Below are 21,699 nucleotides of genomic sequence, written 5' to 3'. Positions count from 1 at the left end.
ACTACTATGTGACCTACTACGCCAAAATATAATTAATCCTAAACTCACAAAAAAACGAAACTAGGTGCTCATTTCCCACAAAAATGAAACTAGGTGCTCCACGCTCACAAATTAGGGAAACATCACTGTTAATTAATTAATATTAGTTTGTTTTTTTTTCTGACTTAGAGTCGATCCCCATCAAGTGGGCTTTGATTTACCTTTAACACAGAGCAAGAAGTCCAAATAATAGGTTTATGTATTGTTCTTTTGGTGGTGGTGGTATTTTTTTTGTTGACGGATAAAATTTTTGGTGTTACTGAGTTTCGAAATTAGGTCACTCATATTATCATCGATAACTTTACCATTGCACTTTACTCAATGATATTATTATCTTAAAATGAAAAAAAAAAAGAAAAAAGGTTTCCGCTTTGCTGATAAAAAAAGAAGAAGAAAAGGTATCATGGCTGATATCAAAATGATAAAAAAAAAAAAACGTAGAAGTGCAACCAACAGCACACAGGGTATATACCCCATGAGAATATAGTTGTGATATGGATTTGTTTGTTGCATAAGCAGTATGTTGAAGTTAGTTGAGTTTAATCTGCTGCCTGCTTTGAACGTGGATCACACACGACACACAAAGATACGACTTCAATTACATACGTGGATGGATAAGAATCAGTTTAACTAACAAACAAACGTATACAAATGCTAGTATCGTATGTATTTCTTCGGTATTAGGACTAATCTATCAAGTGGTCCTAGACTTAACATCTCCACTGTTCATCTCTGTGGGTCCACCTTCATCACCTTTTAACCATGGAATGAATATCTCCATGGTAGGCCCCCCTAATCTTGTCCACAATTGCCGTTCTACACTTCTCAACCTTATCATAGAGATGCACATCTAAAATCCCATCCGACGGCTGTGAATTTACTTTGATCTAAAATGATGACGTCCATGGAGGATAGTATTAATAGAGAAGAAGTAGGTACTAGTAAACACCTCAGTTTTCGCGGCCTCATCTGGTTTTGTGTATAATTCACTGGAAAAGATTCAATCTCAGACCTTCAATAATTAGTAGATTACAAAAGATTGAATCTTTTTACTCTGTTTTTTTTCTTCTCACTCTCTGTGACGCTCTGTGGAACTATTTGATAGAGATTTCTGTTTGATGTGTATGTGTGAAACATCTTTGATCAGTCAAATTTTAGATATTTTCTTAATTTAACCACATGGGTTTCTTCTGAATTTTATAAATTCCTGAGCTTTTTTGCTTTTTTCTATACAGATTTTTTAGCAAATTTAGAAACTTGGGTTTTCTGAAATTCTTCAAAATTTTGGGTAATTCTTTGATGAATGAACAATTTAAGGTTATCAAGAGGAGGTGGAGGAGCACACAACAACACCGTGTGTACATGGGATTTGGGGTTTCATCACCATCGTCATCAGTACACAGAAGGGACACAAAAACACACACAAGTAATGGAAGAACAAGGATCATTACAACAAATTGGTGGTTTAATTGAATCATCATTTAATTCATGTTATACATCATGGGTTTATGAAGCACTTGATGAATTAGAACACAATTTTACAATAACTGATCCAACTATTTCAGGTCACCCTATAGTATTTGCTAGTAATGGGTTTCTTAAAATGACTGGATACTTAAAAGATGAAGTAATAGGAAGAAATGGTAGAATATTTCAAGGACCAAGAACTAATAGAAGATCAATAATGGAGATTAGAGAAGCTATTAGAGAAGAAAAGAATATTTCAATGAGTTTATTGAATTATAAAAAAGATGGGACTCCTTTTTGGATGTTGTTTCATTTAAGTCCTATTTTTAGTAAACATGATGGTAGAGTTATTCATTTTGTGTCTGTTCAAGTTCCTATATCAAGGAGAAAATCAAATAGTGAGGATGGGAATAGATGGCAAGAGCTTGTGCTTGGTTCTTGTAGAAGAGAAGTTTGTAGTGATACTGTTATGGAGTTGGCGAGATGTCGTGCATTGGATTCTTTCGTTGATACCGATAATAGAGGTGTGCTTGTTGCTTACCCTTACTTGATTTGGTTATCTCTTTCATGCTGTATATTGAATTTGCAGATAGTAGTAGTTTAAATTGCTTAAAGGAATTGGTCTGGTGTTAGATATTAGTTGCTAACTCTTGCGTGTTTGCTGCTAAATTCCATATGTCCAAATGATTCTCAGTTGGTGTTTTCTAGGAACTGTTTCGTGTTCAGTACTTACAAGTTGCACTCAAATTCAAGATTGTTGGTTGCGGGATGGTCTAGTGTTTATTGTTGTTTTCTTATTTGTTATCATATATTGGCTTGTTGCATAACTTTCTTGTTTACTGAATTTAAGTGGTTGGTGTCATTTAGGGTAGTCTTTGTGTCAGATTAAAATGAGATAACCTCTACTTTGATACTCTCACTCTTGGTGATGTATCAGTTGGGATTTACATAATTTAGTTGGCGAATCTTTTTGTTACAGTATTGGAGAGGGAAGAATCATGTGAAGCAAGTGACTCAGAGAAAGGAAAAGCTCTGATAGCCATTGGCAGCATCATGTCTGTGCTGACTCACTATAGCGAGCTAACAGGCAGACTAGTCTGTGGGAACAGAAGCAACTCTGCTGTGATTTGTTCGCTCACTTCAGCGTTAAATATATCTCTTGGTAGAATCAAACAGAGCTTTGTATTGTGAGTTTATTTTGGTTCTTGTTTATTTGTTGATTTCTCATAGACATCATTCTACTTTGAATAGTTTATTAAAAAGTGGTTCTGCCCTATAACACAAATGTCTTGTATTGCAGAACGGATCCTCAGTTACTGAATATGCCCATTGTTTATGCAAGCGATGCTTTCCTGAATATGACAGGTACATACTTTTATATTTGAAATTGATTTGGTAGTGTTTAATTTACAAAACCATATTTCAAAGTTAAAAATCTGTGTCTCTAGGTTATAATAGACAAGAAGTGCTGGGTCGCAATTGCAGGTTTTTGAATGGTCCCGATACTGATCCCAAGGCTATTGGCCAGGTAATATTCAGTATTTGCATTACTTTCATGTGTAACTTCCATCTTTCATGTTGTGTATGTCAAACCTTAATATTTTTTGCCATTCATTAAAACATGTTGCGTTGTTCAATGTTGTAGATAAAGGATAGCATTCAAAGTAATCAGGCATGTTCAGTACGCATACTAAATTACAGGTGCCTTTTGCTATCATGTTGTACTTTGCGAATTCATATAAGCCAATTACTCTTTATTTATTTGCGTGTTATACTTCAATTTCAGGAAGGATAGAAGCTCATTTTGGAACTTTCTTCACATATCGCCTGTGCGGAATGCTTCTGCCAAGGTAATGTATTCTATATTAGCTTCTTCTTTTTTTCTATTATTATCTTTCAAAATTTGGCTTCTTCGTTCTACCGCAAAACTTTATAATTTGGAATGTTTTCAAGTTGATGATTGGCAAGGGATATATAAATGAAGAAGCAAATACACAATAGAATTAGTGGTGCTGCTAATGGTTTATTTATTTTTTTACATATGTGAATGTCATGGTGAAAAGACGAGCCACTGAATGATGAATGTTGGGATGGTTCCTCTTGTTTTGATGTCATGGTTGAACCTTGTTACCATTTCAGTGAGAGTTAACGATTATTAGTGTCTTTGTTGGACCCCTGCACAAGTTACAGCTGTAATTTATCCATTATAAATAAGAACAAGTAGATATGTTGCCCAATTCCCGCTTGGCATTTATCTTTCTAGCCATCCTAAAAATATGTGGTTTGAGGCTGTTGAAGGACCATAACAACGTGTTGGATGTCGTGGAGCTCTATTTTTCCTTTGAAAGTACAGCTTAACTTATGTCGTTTGCAATCACCTGAATTGGCTCTCATTGAAAATCATATAGCACCTTGGACCACCAAAGTGGTGTTTAAATAGTTTTGGCCAGTAATGAAAAAGGTGTTAGAATGTGAATCGAACCGTACTAGGGTTTCATACTGCAGCTTCTTACCTGAAATAGAGATATTGAATGTTGGATCCAAAGTTCTCTTTATGGCATTTACATGACTTAAAACCATTACGTGCATGTGAAGCGTATTGAATGATACTAGTTAATGTGATCTTAATGTTTTCATCTCACTTTTTCTTATGCAGATAGCGTTTTACGTCTGTGTCCAAATAGAAGAAGCTGTTAAGAATGGAGTAACCCAAGGGTTGAGTCCTGAAACAAGGCAACTGGGCACCGTTGGTGCAGTAAAGGTAGCAGTCAGAACTCTATCTATGACTGCTGGGTCTTCAAGATCATAAGAGATGACTTTGCTGCAGATAACACGCATCTTTGATATTGTTAACCATTTTTCTCAAAGTTATCCACATATTATAACACGTAGATGGAAATGGACTCGTTAGGGTCCGTCCTCGAGGAATTTGTGTTGGTATTGTGAACTGGCAGTTATATGTACATGAAATGTGTTTCAATCAGAAGTTGAAATTCCACCGATCTCTTTTTCTTTCTTCACATTAGTAGTTGCATCATAGTACACACGGTGATAAAGGTGGCGAAACAAAGTTCGGTGAAGCACACTATTTACAAACATTTTATTCATAGATGCGTAGAACACATCTTTCTTTTCATCGATTGTAACAGACTACTAGTAATGGCTTCTCGATGCCGAGACGTCTTCAGGCAAGTGATGGGGAAGTTACTGGTTTATACTTGTATTGGTTAGCCCAGAAGATGAACTGCAAGAAATTTAGTCCACTTAACACACACATAAGCCAGTAAAACCTATCAAGTTGATAATGATTTAAGTTCCTCCCAGAGAGCCATGGCTGGTTGCTTAAACTAGCTGTGATACGGTTAACAACAGATACAAGAAGCGAGCTAAGGTAGTAACCCATTGCCAGTGAAGCCCATGAAAGTGCCATGGCCAATGACCTCATACTTGCAGGAGCTTCAGAGAAAAAGAACTCCAACAACCCTGCTAAGGTAAAGAGATCAACTGAACCGAGAAACAAGTACTGTAAAGAAACCCATAAAAATGTGATGGGTAGAGCTTCGGGCGAATCAATTAGGTCTGCCTGTATAGCAATCATTTTTCGCTTATTTTCAACCATTGCTGCCACTGCCATTGCCATAATAGAGAGGATCAGTCCAAAACCAATGCGTCGCAGATGAGAAATTCCCATTTCAGTCTTTGTTACCCTTCTTGCAAATGGGATTATGAGATGATCATAAATTGGCGCAAGGATCATTGTGATTAAGATGGGAAAGATGGGGAGGGATGCAGGTGGAATCATGAAAGACCCAAGTTTGGTGTTCATTGTTGCGGCTTGTTGAACCGAGAAGGTAGAAAGTTGAGCAAGGCAACAATTGAGCATGAATGTTGAAGCAAAGATTGGGAGAATTCTAAAGACTATTTTTACTTCTTCAACCTGAGTTACACTACAATCTAGTGATGGGTGGATAGGTGTTTCTACTATAGCTATGTGAAGAAATTCCAGTCCTTCAGTCAAAGTTTCTGGAAGTTTTGATGTGGCCTTCTCGTTATCTCCTCCGTCTGTAGTCTGTATCTGCTTTCTTGGGCTCATGGCCGTGCTAACTGCCAGAGTGCTTGAACTTCTACTACTGCATCTATTGAACAACGCTGCAGCTAAAACCTGACAATAAACCGTGAATTTAGGCAGTACAAGAAGTAACATACTAACATAACAAAATGCTGAACCATGAACCCTGAAACCATGATTGTCAGTTGTCTGTGACTATGCACCCTGACCGAAAGATTACAAGGAAACCTATGTACCTTAAAAATGGTTGTGAGAGGACTTCCAGTAGGTGTCTTGTTCTTATAAGTATGCGAACCAGCAAGAAAGATTGGGATCGAAAACAAAATTGTTATAGCAGAGATCCCAAAACCCCATGCAAAACCTTTACTATCTTCAATCCACACCACCAAGGTGACTGCAACTAGAGCTCCACATGAGAGGCAAAATATGAAGTAGTTAAAGAACGTTGATCTCTTCTTCCTTCCTTGTTGGGTGTTTGCATCAAATTGATCGGCACCATGAGGTGGCAAGGATCCTTTTATGCCTCCGACACCAAGTGCAACGAGATATAATCCCACAAACAGCATCACTTCTTTGTTACCTGAGACTTGCCCGCATGAAATGCTTGCAGAGGTTAACGGTTTTATGGATGATAAGTGAGCTTGCACCGTTAGTATGGCTAGACCCTGATCAAGTTCAAATGCCAATGTTTGTTAGTGCGCAGAATGGATGCAGCATCAATAGATTAGCTAGGTTGCTTTAAGACATACAGTTTTTAGACAAAATTTTGGGAACAACCCAAAATTTGAAAATGAAAATCTGGAGGATGAAAGAGCTGACTTGTTTTGGTTCCATTCTTACCACAAATTCTACCATAGAGCTTATAAGGAAAATATTGTAAGTTGTATAGTACGCGTCCGATAAGAATCCTCCAAGAAGTGCGAGAAGAAATGTTAGTACCCATGAAATCAGTAACGGTGTTGGCTGATCTTGATGGCGAAAAGTTCATATTCTTCAAGAGGTAGAGAACAAGGTTGCTTGCATTGGCCAGGTTCTCAAGTATCTCCACAACTACTCAAGAGCATATAAAACACAAAATTAGCACCAAAAACAATAAAAGCATGTTTTGAACCGAAACACACACACATATGCAGGTCCTTCCTAACAAATGCTTTTAACAACAAAGGCCCCTACCCAAGACAAAGAAGGCAGCAAGCATGCCTCCATGGAAGCCTCTCAAGGCTGGTCTGTTCCTCCAATCTACATAGCCTTCCCATCTCTCTAGATGATGACCTTCTTCCTTCACATGACAAAGCCAACGTCGAAGTTAGTCTAGCCAAGGGTACATCAAACCAAATTCTAGTTATGGTCTAATGATATGAACCAAAGATGACTAAGATAAAAAGGAACAGAAAAATCACCATTTTTTCTTCTTTGGTATTAGTATTTCTCAGTATATGAAATGAGAAGATTTTGCTTATACAGTTGAGAGTTAGAGAGTCTGTGTATGGTGCAAGATATAAATACTGGAAAAGAAGAGTGACCAACTAGGAATAGAAAGATCTAGATCCTAGAAGTGACTAGTGAAAAACCAAAAAGCATATAGTTCTTTACACTTTGAGGACCTTGATCCACATAATGTTAGTTTGATACACCTAGTCCATATACATTGATGAGTTTGAATATTTCCACTTGAGGTGTTGGTATATATACTAAACAATTTACACTCGCCAAAAGTGATGAGCTTTGATTGTGACATTTAAAGCATTTTTGCCAATTAAACTTGATGTTCATTCTCACGCATGATCCTCTTCTTGAAGCTCATGATGAAGTATCCAAATACGTTATGTTTGATCATTTTAAATGTAAGGTTCAGTTAATTCACCGACAAATCTTGTTTAACTGACTAGAAAGATTCTCTTTATAAGTTACGGAGGCTTTTAGTTTTTGCTAAATCTGGTGAAACAAATGCTTGAGCATATGGTCCTTTGCTTGTATGTTTGCGCTCGTTCTTTTTTCTTCTTTGATTTTTCTCCCTTTGTTCTTAGATTCTGCACTACTGAAAAATAAGATAAGGTTTCCTTGCAAAATAGTGAAGTATTATTGGCAGAAATGGCACACGAGATTGCAAAAAACAATAATCAAAAATAAAAATGAGACAGAAAGACAGACTTGCAAATTCACTATGGTTCAGCTAAAATATTCATATAAGAAACATTGGCATTTACAGTGTAGCATCAATTAGCAAAGAAGTCATAACTCCATCCGTCTAACCTGCATGCATGAACTCAATTCCAAGTCTTCAGAAAAAGTGTTCTGAAATCAACTTGTGGAGGATCAGACTGGGTTCTATTTGGGAGGGGCAGGAGCAGGAGTTATTCCCCATCTTTTACGAACAACGTCTAAATCCTCATGGAAATGCTGTTCATAGTAGATGCACATAAGATCTGTACACTCCATACCAGCTCGTGTTGCCCATGGCAAATAGTGTTTGAAGAACAGAGCCCTTTGCTTCTCGTTAAACCTAGCCGTGCCACCAATAACTGACAACAGGCACATCGGTAGATACATCTGCCTGAATTCAATGACCTTGAGTGCAGATTCACCGATTAAGTTGGTTGGGAGATCAAATAGGGTATGCCAGAAATCATGCACCTCACGTGCTCGCATTGCCACATATGCAAGTTCCTCAGTCTCCATGAAGCGCACTGGTGGACGGTCATCAGGAGAGAAGTTTCTTGATCCCATAAATCTCGCGTAAGCTGCACCAAATGTGTTTTCTGGTAGGTCCCATGCATGGCCCACGTTAGCAGATATTACACGTGGACGCTCCAACAACATAGCCTGTAAAGAGATTGTGAGATACAGTAAATGCCACTAAATTACAAAGAGGACTGCTGCATGTTCAATCCACAGGAGATCTGAAGGCAAATGGGATTTCACAAGAAAATACAAAAATGTAAAGAAGGGAGAAAAAGAAAAAGAATATAACAATTCATGAGTTTGCCAAAGGAAAGACTTAGAAAAGCTTTCCTCGAGACCATTTTCTCCTTCATTTCGGTAACTCAGTGTTAAGGTGATGTCTCACTCAGCAGACTAAGTTATAGAGATTAATTTCAAATCATTCGAGCAGGAAAACATAAATATTGACCTAGTGAAAGTAATGAGACCTATGAATGAATTTTGATAGAATAAAACGAAGCATATTCTTTTACATCTATAAAGGAAACTTCGCAATGATTTTGTCAAGTCTTTACATTGTTCCAAAATGATGGAACATAAAGTTAGTTCTAATCAGCATCAAATCAAAACTCCTGGAATAAGCCATACAAACCCATCACTGAGGGTCTTCCCAAAATCTAGGCCAATGATAGTGTCATTCAAACTCAACCTTTTGAGAGTGCTTTAAGGACCCTACCATGTGAGTCCGACATGAACATAACTTTCCTGCCGCACATCCCACTATCTGAGGGTAAGGTTTAACCATCCAATTTCCTTTCACATGAAAAATGAGATATCTTTCCAACATTCAATTGTTAATTCTTTTCCGCAACGTTTCAAGTAAGAAATTCCATTAATGGTGGAATCTGGAGGCCTAGAGTTTCTCCATCTTTCATATGATGTAACGTACAACTTCTCCATCAAGGAGTTTAAAGTTCGAGAACCATCAATATGAGATTAAAAGACATATATTTAGTTATAAGTTAATTGTTTTCGTAGTCAATCCTTGCATTGCATAAGGATAAACAATGAGAGAGCTTAAAAAACCCATAAATTCAGTAAAAGAGTAATGCCGCAAAGGGTAAAGAAACTTACTCTGCCTTCTGGGTTGTTTTTCATCCTCTCTAAAACTCTTTCGAATGCTGGTTTTCCAGTAGTCTCCCCTAAAGCTGCTATCAAATCCCCCCGCCTTGGATCCATTAGTGCACCAAATGCTGAGCCAACAGCAACAGCCGCTTGCTGCCACCCTTTAAGCTTGATACGTCCACCTTGCAGCATTTTATTTTCTTCTCAAAATCTAATCAGCAAAATAAAGATTAATAAATATGATTCAATAAAAGGATCTAACTATCCAAGCTTTGGTTTAAGCATCTTGGCAAACAACATCTTGCTTGAATGAAATGATTCATGCAATTAAAAGTTCAGAAACATATTATTATGAAGAAGAGATTAAGAGTCTGATTTCAAACATTGTTCTCTGATTCAATTTTCTTAGAGCCTGTTTGGTTGGAGTTTCAAAAACTGTATTCTAATTCTGTTTTCTAATATTTTCAGAAATAGCCTTTTTTCTTTATTTTCATTTCCTTTGTTTTCAAAAACATGTTCGGAATACATTGCTTTTAAAATCAATAATATCTGGTTAAAGTCAATAATCAATAAGTTAATGAACATATAAGGGAAACGATGAAATATAAAATGAAATGGCTCGGTAACTACTTGGTGTAAGAAAAGTGTTAATTCACATCAAAACATGTTTACAAGGCGGCACTGATTACATGTGCTGACAGGTTGGTCAAAAATCCAGAGAGAAAGAAAACGAATGGTAACAACCTGGTGTAAAGGAGAAGTGTATTCAAATCAGCTTCAAACTGAAGTTACCTCAGATCCTTAGCAAATGTTGGACCGTTTGCAAGTCTCCTAACAACCTGAAAGAGTTGCGTACAAGATATCAACAAAAAAGGCAACAAACAAACAAGTTAGAGTCGAGTCACAACTCACAAATGAAAAATGGTACTCGGGAAATCTACGACACCAAACCATTTATATCAGGAAATTTCTTTATATTTGTCAAAGATATTTATATCCGCTGATACTGCATAATATTAATCAAAGATATATTGGCAAGCATGACTATATAATAAATTCTAAAAACAAGTAGAAGTGCTTACAAAGTAATATTAATCAAAGATATATTGTGAAATAGAAAATTTTAGGGCAGATGAGAATAAATAAGTGGCGATGAAGTTCTAATGAGAATCAACCCAGATAGGAGGGAAAAGGTCGGCCCACATAAGATCTGCCTAGAACATCCTATTACCATTCCACATCACAGAATCACAAGGCCTATTCCAACTGCAACTTGGTCTAACATGCATCTGAAACTACCACTTGACTCCAACCTATACTAGCACTGAAACCAAACACGCATGAAAATAAGGTCAAGTTCTGGAATTTACTTCCACACCCAAAGCGGAAAGGTAAAACCAAGATGAATTGACTGTCATGCGTACAACAAAGGTCTCAATTTTCTATAAAATCATGCTATGTTTCTTTGCACTATTCCATCTCTCTTGAATAATCATTCTATATTTCACCACCTACAACAGTACCACAATGTTGGGTTCACCAATTTAGTTTTGAAAGTGAAATTCAAAGAATCGGAAAAATCTAATATGCTCGAACACTCTACAAAGACATACCATTCTGGAGAGTGTCTTTAGAAATATTAATCAATCCAGCAGTAAAACCAAACCTAGGAATTGTAAAGGAACATGTTATAGCATACTTTGTGAACTCTCAATAAGAGTTAGCTTTTTTCTATTGATAGTTCAATGAATCAACAATTACTCTTTAACTACAAGTGATTCAACAGGGAGTCTACCTAGTATCTCACATACTACTATATCTTCATCTTGAAGAACAAATACATTACCACTACAAGTAACTGTAGAAGCCAAAATACCATCATCACATTTGTTACCCGTATTAAATTCGTTTACATCATATTCAACCTAAAACTCTCTCATGAGAGTAGTTTTGTTTTCCGTCAAATTTCAGTAGGATTCTAAGAGAGATTTTAACAAAAAGAATAAGGGCATCCATATGTCCAACAAGATAACATACCTAGTCGCAAAGATGCCTACCGAGAGAAGGAAAAAAACGAATTTAAACCTAGAAATTGATAACTTCAACATATATATGTACAGTTCATATCAAAGAATTTAACCTAGAAATTGTGAAAAAGAAATCTAAGAAGAGAACAGATGAAACAAACCTGAAGAAAATGGCGAGATTTAGAGCAAAGCTCAGCGATCAGTTTACAGAACCAGAAGAAAAGGAAATTAGGGGTTTATTAGGGTGATGAGAAAACGGAAACAAAAAAAATTTGGACCATTTCTCGATTTGTGTGTGTCATCCTTGCACAAGGGCCATGCTGATCTTCTCTGTATCGTTCCAATTTTAACGGATGTCTCCGAAGGGACGAACTGATTTTTTTTTTATTTTTTTTTTGAAAGGTTCACCAATTTTATTTAAGAGAGGAAACTTGAGGTTACATTTCTAGGATATTTAGTTCTGTTTTTATCATTAAAAACAATGTCTTGGATGAAGGATGGGCATGTGAATTCCCAGCTGTTTGTTGTTGTTGTTGCCGTGCTCTGTGTTCGGTTGGATACTGCTTTGTTTGCCAGTCCATCAGCAGCCTGGTTTGCTTCTCTCCAAGTGTGTGTGATTTTGTAATACGGAATTTCACTTAGGAGCGAGTTGATTTCTGCTAGCATATTGTTTAGGTAGTAGGTACCATGATGTTGGTTCCTGTGTTTTGTATTAGATGTAGCAGTGCTTGTGAATCAATTTCAAACCAGATTCTCTGCCATTGGTTTTGAGTAGCTATCCTTGTCGCCAGTAGTAAACCCCATGTTTCCGCCTGGATTGATGTTGTTATCCCGAGTGGTGCCACCATTGCCTTGAGTAGATTCCCGTCACTGTTTCTGCATATGATTCATGCCCCTGCCGGTCCTGAGTTACCTTTGGATGCGCCGTCTGTATTTACCTTGATCCAATTTATTTCCGGTGGAGTCCATCCTATGTAGATCGTTGAAGTAGTTGTTATTTGCCTTTGTACTCTGGTGATTGTTGGTCCATTCGCCATGAAGGGTGCTATGTATTTCTGTGCTCTTTGATACTCTTCATACATCATCATTATAATTTGGAATGTTTGCACTGGTTGTTGGCGTTGTCGTTTGTATACCTTTGCATTTCTTGCTAGCCATATATACCATGCTGTGAAGCCGAATAATACTCTGTCTTGTTCTGAGTAAGCTTTGTCTAGAATTTGGTGTATGTTGGCTGGGCATGTGTTGTAAGTGTAGTTTGGCTGCCTTTGTTGGTGTTGTCGTTGTTGTGGTAGTGCTTGATGTGTTTCTGCATGAAGTTGTTGTTGCTGATGAGTATTGGTGGTCGCCGCCGAGACTGCAAGATGATTGAATATTAATTGCCATGTTTCTGCTGAGTTGTTGCATTCAAAAATTAGGTGTTGTGTCGATTTTTCCTGGTTGTTGCATGTTGGGCATGTAGGTGATGGAGTTATGTGAAACCGATGGAGTCTTTGGAATGTTGGTAATCCTTGATAAGTGAACTTCCACAAAAAAAGTCTGATTTTCGGTGGAAAACTTAGTTTCCAGATGGAGTTGTAGTCCACAACTTGTTGATTATGGGTTTGGTTTGTCGGGGGATTGGTTGTTTGGGATGTAAATTTGTTGTAGCCGGTTTTTGATGTGTAACTGCCAGTTTTGGAGTATGGCCAGATTAGTTGATCCGCCTTTGGTTGTTTGGGGAGGTGAATGCTGATGATCTTTTGGGCTATGGATATTTGAAAATTTGAGAAGATGAGGTTGTGGTTTCAGGTATTGGATGTTGGTTCAATGAAGTAGCTAACCGGGGTATCTGGAGGAAGGTTGTGGTATTGGTTTGGAATTGATGAAGGTTCTGAGTTTGGGATCCAATTTTGATTGATCATTGTGTTCTTGCCATCTTGAACCTGTGAGAAAACTAAACCCTGCAAAACAATAGATATGTTAGCTAAACTTTTCCACAATGGACTGGATGATGATTGAGGTTTTGGGAAAGGTATGTGATTTTGATTGGGTTTGAAGTATTTTGGAGTGGAGATTGATGACCAGACTGATGATTTGGGTTGTTGTAATTGCCAAACTCGTTTCATCAACAGTGCTTGATTATGTTCTTTGCTTCTTTTGATTTCAAGACCCCCCTGTGATAATGGTTTTGTAACTGTGTCCCATCCAATTGGGTGCATCTTCTTTGTTTGGTTATCATGTCCCCAGAGAAAGTTTCTGGTGATTCTATCAATCTTGTCGTGCACTGCAGTAGGCAACTGTTGTGCTTGCATGACATGGTTCACAGTTGGAGTTAACGCAGTCTTTATTAGAATTACTCATCCCGCTTGATTAACACATTTAATTATCCAGCCTTTAGCTTTCCTTTCCAATCTGTTGAGTAATTCTGCAAATAGAGTAGAGTTATTCCTGCCATTCTTGAATTGGATTCCTAGGTATGTTGGTGGGGTGATTATGGTGTTGATGGTGAAACATAGTTTGAGTTGTTGTACCAAAGATGGTTGAAGTTTTGGGTGGTGGATGATCGAGGCTTTATCTCTATTGATTGCTTGTCCAGCAGATTCTGAGTATCGTATCAGGAGTTGGTTCAGAGTATCACATGCTTGCGGATCTGCTGCACAAGTGATTAAGAGATCATCAACATACATCAGGTGCAATATTGGTGGGGAGTTCCTTGCAATCTTAAGTCCTTTCAATTCTCCACTTTGTTCTAACACACCCAAGTTTGTGGATAGTACTTCTGCACAGATGATAAAGATGTAAGGTGAAAGGGGGTCGCCTTGGCGTAAACCTCTGTTTGGGTGGATGAGTCCTTGTGCCGAGCCGTTGAAGTTGATCGAGTATGTTACCGATGTAATGCAATTCATGATGTAGATGATAAATATCTGAGGAAATCCCATTCGTTCAAGTGTGATACGGATGAAGCCCCAATCGATACTATCATAGGCCTTCTGAATATCCAGTTTCATAGCAATTTTGGGTGTTTTTGATGGTGTTGTGGATCTGATTGTGTGAAACAGTTCTGTTGCAATGGCAATGTTATCGTGGGTTGCTCTGTTTGGTACAAATCATTTGGTATTTCCACAGTATATAAATCATTGCACGAGCTCCAGTTTAAGTGATATGGGACTAATATATTTAAGGAAGGATTTTTTAGGTACCATGGTTTTTTTGAGGGGACCATGGTTTTATTCGCCCCGGCTACGATGTGGTCGGGTCACATACATTTTGTACGTGGCCCCTCTTTATTTTCTGACACCTATTTAACTAAAAAATCTGTCCCCTCTAAATCCCCGTAACTGCTCCACTTTTTGAGAAAAAGTAGGAAGTTGGAAAAAGAAAAAGGATAAACAGTTAGGTAATAAAAACAATTTTTCAAATTTTTTCCTACTTTATCAGCCGTGTCATCATTTAAAGAGGGGCCACATACTTGAAGTATGTGGCCCGACCACATCGTAGCCGCATCGGGTTTTATTAGGCCACCTTCCTATAGTTATAAGGGGTGTCCTAAAGCATTGAAATGACTAACCTACCCTTAACCTAATTTAATTTAAAACCAACCCAATAACCACTTATATATATATAACCACCACCTCCTCCCACCACCACCTCCTACCACCGCCGATTACCACCACCACCACCTCCGATTATCACCACTACCAACCACCGATTACCACCACCACCGCCGATTACCACCACCATCACCACCAACCACCGATTACCACCACCACCTCCGATTACCACCACCACCACCACTATATATATATAGCTTAATTTAAAACATTAACAAAGATATTCTCACAAACCCATTACTTGTCATTCGTTTTTGGTTGAATAAATGAGAAGTAATCATTAAAATGAGTTGAAAATGGAAGTTGCAGAGAGGTTTAATGGAGGGTTTTTTTTTCCAGAGAAAAGTTCGGTTATCACAAATTAATTTTTTCTTAACTGAACTCAGAGTTCAGTTGATTCGCAAAAAAATACTTTTAATCGAACTCCTTGTATTAGAACAACACAAGTCCATAAGTTCGGTTCCTTCGCAAAATAAGGATATCACCGAACTTTAGTTTACGAAAATAATGAGAAGTCCACAAGTTCGGTTCGTTCGCAAAAATGTTAAGTTTTCTTTGTAACCGAACTCTACCTAATTCGCCAAGAAATAAATTTTGTAGTAACCGAACGTTTGCCTAATTGCATATATGCATATATAAGTCCAGTTCGGTTGATTCGCAAAATATGTTGAAGTTTGCGAACCAACCGAACTTCTAACACTAGGTTACTTTTAACCTGCAGTTCGGTTGGGAACTTGGTTGCGTTGAAGTTTGCGAACTAACCGAACACACAAGATGTACCCAAATAAATTGTTAAGTTCAAAGTTCGGTTACCTACCATATTATCCTAGGTAACCGAACATTACACTGTACGACCAAAACCTCCATTAACGAGCGAGTTCGGTAACCTGCGTGTTTGGAAAACGTAACCGAACTACACTTTCAGGTGTGTTCGGTTACATGTTCTTGAAAAATGGTAACCGAACTGGCCCAAATCTACATAAAAAATTTCATTTTTTTTGAAAATTTGGAGCAGTTCAACCAACATTATCTAAGTTTGAAGCATACCTGGGTACCAAAATACCCTTCCTCCGGTTGTGGTTGGTAAAATCAATCGTTTTTCATGTTTTCCTTCTTCATCTTTTCTAACTTTACTCTCTCAATAATTCTACTTCTTTAAAAAAAAAAGTCTGATTTTTTAATCTCATTAATTATCTTTAACTTAATCATCTCACTAACTGTTATTAACACTAACTAATCATCACCCAAAATTAATCAGGAGGATAATTTAGGTATTAATATAAATATGTAGATAACGGGTGACCTAGATTTACTTCTAATGTATTTACCCAAAATAAAACCATCATCCCACCAAAAAAAAATCATGGTCCCCAAAAAATCTTTCTATTTAAGAGCGGATCAAGGCTTCTACCTATGAGCCCAGAAAGTTAAGCGGCCCAATGCGTCTATTAATCCCACGACTCCCATTCTGTTTATCTTTTAGTTTTGTCTAAGCAAGTTTTATGGTGGAGGAAGCTATATTCTAAATTCTATGACACCTTACCGTTTGGAGCTGATTATGGAACTTTCAAAGAAAGAAAAGAAGAATGAACGACGGACATCGATTGGATTGATATTCCACTAACTTTGGATTTATTTTGAATTTTTTACATATAGGCTTCACATTGAGTGGAAATTCAATTGGAGTTTTCTGATAAATTGAGCGGTATTTATTTTTGATTTGCGTTGAGCGCCTCTCTCGTTTTGATTGGATTCCAAGCTATCTTCATGATACCTTGGAATATGGTTAAACTTATATTCCACACTTTTTCAAAGCTTAGAATAGTTAGGATTCCACGGTAAAATTTACAATAATTTTGTTTTCATGAGGGAAAAAAAAGAAATATGGAAGAGGAATATGGAATTTCAAATAGCACATGCTAATACTTTCATTTTGAAAAGAAAGATAAGTATAGGGAAGAGAACTATACTTAAATACAAGGGAACATATTCCCATGGATTCCATTTTACTAGATACAATTTTTTTTATCTTGAGTAAGAAAGAGCAGAAGAAGAAGAATTGACAGATATAAGATAGAGAGAAAGAAAATTTATGGGAAGAAACAATAGACAAGATGACAGAGATGGCTGTTGTATCTACAATCAAAGCTATCTGTCTGCAGCTTATTATGTTCTGAAGGGTCATTTCTTGAAGGATGTGCAAACCGTGACAAAATTTACAGGATCAAATGAGTATGCCTTCCATTCATCCATCGTTGGAATAGTAATGGTGACAAATATCAAAATTTGAAGTTGTTTTTCAAGTAACACACAACCTCTTGCTGCAATCACAAAAACTACTAGTAAGTACTTATAACCAGTTCAAGGTGTTTCTAACTCTGAAGAAAAATTAATTATTGCAATCCAAATCACCGGGAGGGGAATTTTATGATTTTCAGAGAGCTCACCATCAAGGCAAGGAGAATGCATCCTGCAGCACCGGGGAACAAAACATACCAGAAATTCAATTGATGCAACTTTGCTGCATCGATGAATAGTATTGGCAAGCTTGCAGCTGCGTAAGATGATAACAACAATTTTGTGTTATAATATATATTGACTGAAACTGACAGAAATGAGTGGACAATGTGTAGTAGTAGTAGTAGTATATATTACCTGGGGGATGCATTGTGCCGGTGTACGTCATGAAAGCTATTGATGCAGCGAGAGAGACACTCCTAGCAAGCCATCCCGGACCAAAAACTGTGAAAGCTAAAACCCCAAATGCTGCACAACCAATCTGAGCCATGAACATATTGTACTTCTGCAATAACATAATTTGACACCATTACTTAAAATTTATGAATGAATATAGTGATGCGAGTGAACTAACAATTCCTTGTTTGGATATTGACACGGCAGCTAGAAGTTGGTTGTAGGTTATTGTAAATGCCCTGCATGCCAATTTCTGTTCTATCTTGTGCTAGTTTTATGTAAGTCAGTACCACTCTTAAGCTGAGCAGTTCATTGTAACGTTGCTAGCTTAAGAGAACAAGAGAACAAACGAGATCTTAAGAAGTTTCTTTTAGCGGCCTTTTTAATGCAGAAGCAGACTTTTTTTTTTATGTTACTATTGTTTTTGACTTATTGACTAAATCTGACTAGACTGACTATACAACAACTAATTGTCGTCGTATACATTTTCAGCTTATGGTGATTCACGCGGGAGATACGGCCTCCCACTCCCACGCCCAGCGAGATTCACGTGGTTCTATAACCTAAATGAAACCCTAATTAGGAGTAGATGGCTAAATTATGTAAAGATTGTGACTAATGCTCGTATGATAATTATAGAACTAATTATAACGAGGTAAGCATGGCCTTTTAAAAAAAAAGAAAAAAGAAAAAGAAAAAGAAAGTACCTTAGCAGCAGGGGAGGAAGGAGCGCAGAAAAGCACGGCACAAACAGCTCCTAAAGGTGCAATGGTCATTGAGATTCCTTTTGGTGACAACATTTGATCTATTTTTCCCAGCATTGCCATTGCAGCAAATGCTCCTGTTCCAATAATGCCCAACATTACATTAAATTCACTCATATTCATCTTGTCACTCTACTGTTAAAAGGACAAATTATGATAACAACGAACGAGACCCAGACCCAGCTTGTTAATTAGCTATACAACCATTGCTAGCTTCATGTAGGGACTGTCACTGTTTAGGCCGGACAATAACAAGTCCAACTATAATACTATAATGTCTTTACTCTTTAGATAGATGTTCATCAGCTGAAACGGGGAAAATGAGAATTACCTGCAGCAGGCCATATGATGTCGCTGAGAGGAGGGGATGGAGCTGTAGCATCAGGTTTCCAAGAAGACCAAGATGATGATGAAGATGCAATAAAAAATGTCTTCGATCTACCAGTTTCGCTTCTTCTTCTACTTCTACTTGTATTTATTTGATTTCTTCTTTCATTACAATTTAGAAATAGCAAGTTGCTTAGTTGGTTTCCTCTATTACTATACGGAAAAGATGGCGAATACGAAAAAGAAGAGATCACAGGTGAAGATATTGATGTTGGTAACATGAACAGATTATGCGGACTGCATTTTGTGAGCTGCATCATGCTCATTTTCGATTGATTCACAGAGATGGAGTAAACAATCTCTCCTCCCTGACAGCAAGAGGAGAAGAGAGTGGTGTGCGATGGTGCAACTGCTTGTGAGGATTTATGTAATCAGATATTTGAACAGTATTGTATGTTGGAATCTTGGATGGATGATGTATACTCGTATATGGCTTACATTGGCCTTGGCCTTTCGGCAATCTATAAAGGTCAATATCCTATTATCATCGGCAAGTTGATTGATTGATTACTAATAAAATACATCAACATTCTGACTCAGCTTGCCCACATTCCCGTTATTCTAATATATATTTTTATTAAATTAATTTTATTCTTATTTTGGCCTTTTAAGACTGACAAGAGACTAAATTAAGTCGGACAAATTAAATCTCCTATACAAATTTTGATGTACAACAAGTGCATCAAATACTTGTCATGTATTCCACTTCATTGGTAGACACTGGTATGTTCCATTGACCTTCCCAGATGCTAATCAAGAACAACTACTGTCCAGAAGTATAGTATTATGATTTATGGTAAATTTAGATGCTACATAGGTTTAATCAATCTTGGTGCATGACCGAGAGGAATCTTTCAATCTCGACGAGACGAGAAGAGATATAGGAGAAAAATCCGCGGAGACGGCCGAAAAAAAATTACAGAGATCTCGCCGAGAAGTGTTAGCAAGTTGAGGAGCAACATGGAAATTTCATTGTAAAAGATTCGATTTTTTTCCTGTTGTGTGAAACTGTAAATCATTTTACTATGTGTGAGTTCAAACTGTTGGAATCTTACAACAATGAACAACACGTTAGACGTATCAAAATAATATGTAAATAACTAATCCGAAACAACTCTACCGAAATAACTTGACGAGGGCAGAATCACAGGTTCAACAAGTTGTCCTTAACACATTAGTTCGCGGGTATACTCGAGTTGAGTAATGTTAAACCCGTCACAGCGAAGATGTGCCCAGAATAAGACTGCCCGATATAACTTGAGTCAACACAACGCAAGTTACCCTCTCTTCGAACTCAGCAACTGGGATGGAAAGTAAAAACGCCGCACAAACAAAGGAAGAAGATAATAAAAAGAATTGCTTCTTGTGTATTTTGAAAACAGAATTTCGAGTTGTATTGATAGGATGAAATACTTGCAAATCAAGTTAGGTTTTAGTTTTCTTCAGAAACAAGTAAAACACGTAAAAAGAATTTACTCATAAATAAAACTCTTAAGAATTAATTTTAGAATTAATTTTCTAAAGAAAACTCGCCAAAAAAAAAATCCGTGTAGAAAAGGGACTTGATGCATGGCATACGCGCTTATCGCATGGGTCAAAATATGTATTTCTTCCCACCCGTTCCACCCACATTGTTTTACAATATATCCATAAGAATATGGTTATATAGTGGAGCTCCTTCTCTATTATACCCAATGTGGGACTAAAGAGAGATTCATTCACTCATAAAATGAGCAAGTATCCTCGGACCCATAGGTCATTAGATCAAACCACACCAAGACCAAAATATTTTTATTTAACTCATTTTTCTCCAACAATCCCCCACATGAATGAAATCTCGAAAAAACGAAAAAAATCAGAATAAGGAAAATACCATTTAGGCAAAGGTGTCCATGAGGTCTTGAACCCTTACTTAGTGAGAAGTTACCGGAACTACTTGCTAAACAGTGAACCTAGTCTTGAACTGATAGCATTTGGTGTAATTCGCGACAACAACCACGCATGATATCCTCCTGGCGTTGCTAAGTTCGTGCCGTTTTGTCCAATTTGGCCCTGGACATATCCTGTTTCTCAGAATGCTCTAGAGAATCGGCTCAATTCTCATAGTTAGCGGCCCCACTTCCACATTCAGATAGGTGAGTTCCATCAAGACTGTTTACTGCTACACCCCACTTCAATCTTAAATTGAAACTATGGAACTCATTAAGACTTATTTAAAAGTCATCCTCCACATGCAGTCACACTATCACATCAACACCATAGGGAAGGGACAGAGAATGAAATTCTCTGATAGTGTTTACCTTTACCTACCATAAATTAGTTGTCTCATTCCAAACCTTGATCTTGGAATCTCCAATCAGCAAGGTTGAGTATCCTTCATGGCAAGTTTAATTATTGAGCCTAAGTCCCATCCCCCTCGATGCTTTACTAACTATTTCTTTGGACAAACCTTTCGTCAAAGGGTCCGCGATATTCTCCTTGGACCTTGTCCAATCTATGGAAATAACGCCAGTTGAGATTAGTATTTTCAAAGAATCATGTCTTCTACGCATATGTATAGACTTTCCATTGTAGAAGCTATTCTTAGCTCTACCTATCGCAGATTTGTTGTCACAATGTATAGATATAGCTGGCACAGGCCTATGCCAGAGAGGAATATCTTCTAAAAAGTTTCTTAGCCATTCGGCCTCCTCTCCTGCTTTATCTAACGCAATAAACTCCGACTCCATAGTGGAACGAGCTATACATGTCTGTTTGGAACTCTTCCAAGATACAGACGCACCTGCTAGAGTGAATACATATCCACTCGTAGACTTAGACTCCTCTGAGCCTGTTATCCAGTTTGCATCGCAAAATCCCTCAAGGACGGCCGG

At 37.4% G+C, this 21,699-nt stretch overlaps 3 protein-coding genes, 1 non-coding gene and 1 pseudogene across 6 annotated transcripts; 1 reads left to right on the top strand and 4 right to left on the bottom strand.

Moving 5' to 3' along the window:
• The first annotated feature begins 1,005 nt into the window (after positions 1 to 1,005).
• LOC113281577 (protein TWIN LOV 1-like) lies at positions 1,006 to 4,510 on the top strand. 2 transcript variants are annotated; one of them, XM_026530367.1, is made up of 8 exons: positions 1,008 to 1,161; positions 1,275 to 2,030; positions 2,486 to 2,693; positions 2,807 to 2,871; positions 2,955 to 3,034; positions 3,152 to 3,207; positions 3,293 to 3,356; positions 4,163 to 4,510. In XM_026530367.1, the coding sequence occupies exons 2-8, from the start codon at positions 1,343 to 1,345 to the stop codon at positions 4,313 to 4,315; spliced, it is 1,314 nt and encodes a 437-aa protein (XP_026386152.1). In that variant the 5' UTR covers positions 1,008 to 1,161; positions 1,275 to 1,342; the 3' UTR covers positions 4,316 to 4,510. The 2 variants fall into 2 exon arrangements, with proteins under 2 accessions (XP_026386151.1, XP_026386152.1); XM_026530366.1 differs by having other exon boundaries at positions 1,006 to 2,030.
• LOC113281576 lies at positions 4,375 to 7,025 on the bottom strand (annotated as a pseudogene).
• A 654-nt stretch (positions 7,026 to 7,679) lies between these two features.
• LOC113281575 (ubiquinone biosynthesis protein COQ4 homolog, mitochondrial-like) lies at positions 7,680 to 11,843 on the bottom strand. Of its 2 annotated transcripts, none has more exons than XM_026530365.1 (4): positions 11,550 to 11,843; positions 10,106 to 10,200; positions 9,371 to 9,572; positions 7,680 to 8,398 (listed from the first exon to the last, which is right to left on the bottom strand). In XM_026530365.1, exons 3-4 carry the CDS (start codon positions 9,551 to 9,553, stop codon positions 7,904 to 7,906), a joined length of 678 nt encoding a protein of 225 aa, XP_026386150.1. In that variant the 5' UTR covers positions 9,554 to 9,572; positions 10,106 to 10,200; positions 11,550 to 11,843; the 3' UTR covers positions 7,680 to 7,903. The 2 variants fall into 2 exon arrangements, with proteins under 2 accessions (XP_026386150.1, XP_026386149.1); XM_026530364.1 differs by having other exon boundaries at positions 10,154 to 10,200; positions 11,550 to 11,842.
• LOC113284737 lies at positions 11,655 to 11,757 on the bottom strand. Its single transcript, XR_003328359.1, has one exon. It is a non-coding gene; the product is annotated as a U6 spliceosomal RNA (small nuclear RNA).
• Positions 11,844 to 16,879: 5,036 nt separating the features above from the next.
• LOC113281574 (transmembrane protein DDB_G0273707/DDB_G0273361-like) lies at positions 16,880 to 19,327 on the bottom strand. The gene is made up of 5 exons (XM_026530363.1): positions 18,771 to 19,327; positions 18,383 to 18,516; positions 17,637 to 17,784; positions 17,429 to 17,535; positions 16,880 to 17,302 (listed from the first exon to the last, which is right to left on the bottom strand). The coding sequence occupies exons 1-5, from the start codon at positions 19,090 to 19,092 to the stop codon at positions 17,261 to 17,263; spliced, it is 753 nt and encodes a 250-aa protein (XP_026386148.1). The 5' UTR covers positions 19,093 to 19,327; the 3' UTR covers positions 16,880 to 17,260.
• Positions 19,328 to 21,699: the final 2,372 nt, after the last annotated feature.

This window comes from Papaver somniferum, chromosome 5, assembly GCF_003573695.1.
Source record: "Papaver somniferum cultivar HN1 chromosome 5, ASM357369v1, whole genome shotgun sequence".
In the NCBI taxonomy this organism is placed as follows: domain Eukaryota; kingdom Viridiplantae; phylum Streptophyta; class Magnoliopsida; order Ranunculales; family Papaveraceae; genus Papaver; species Papaver somniferum.
This window is presented reverse-complemented; position numbering and strand designations above follow the sequence as displayed.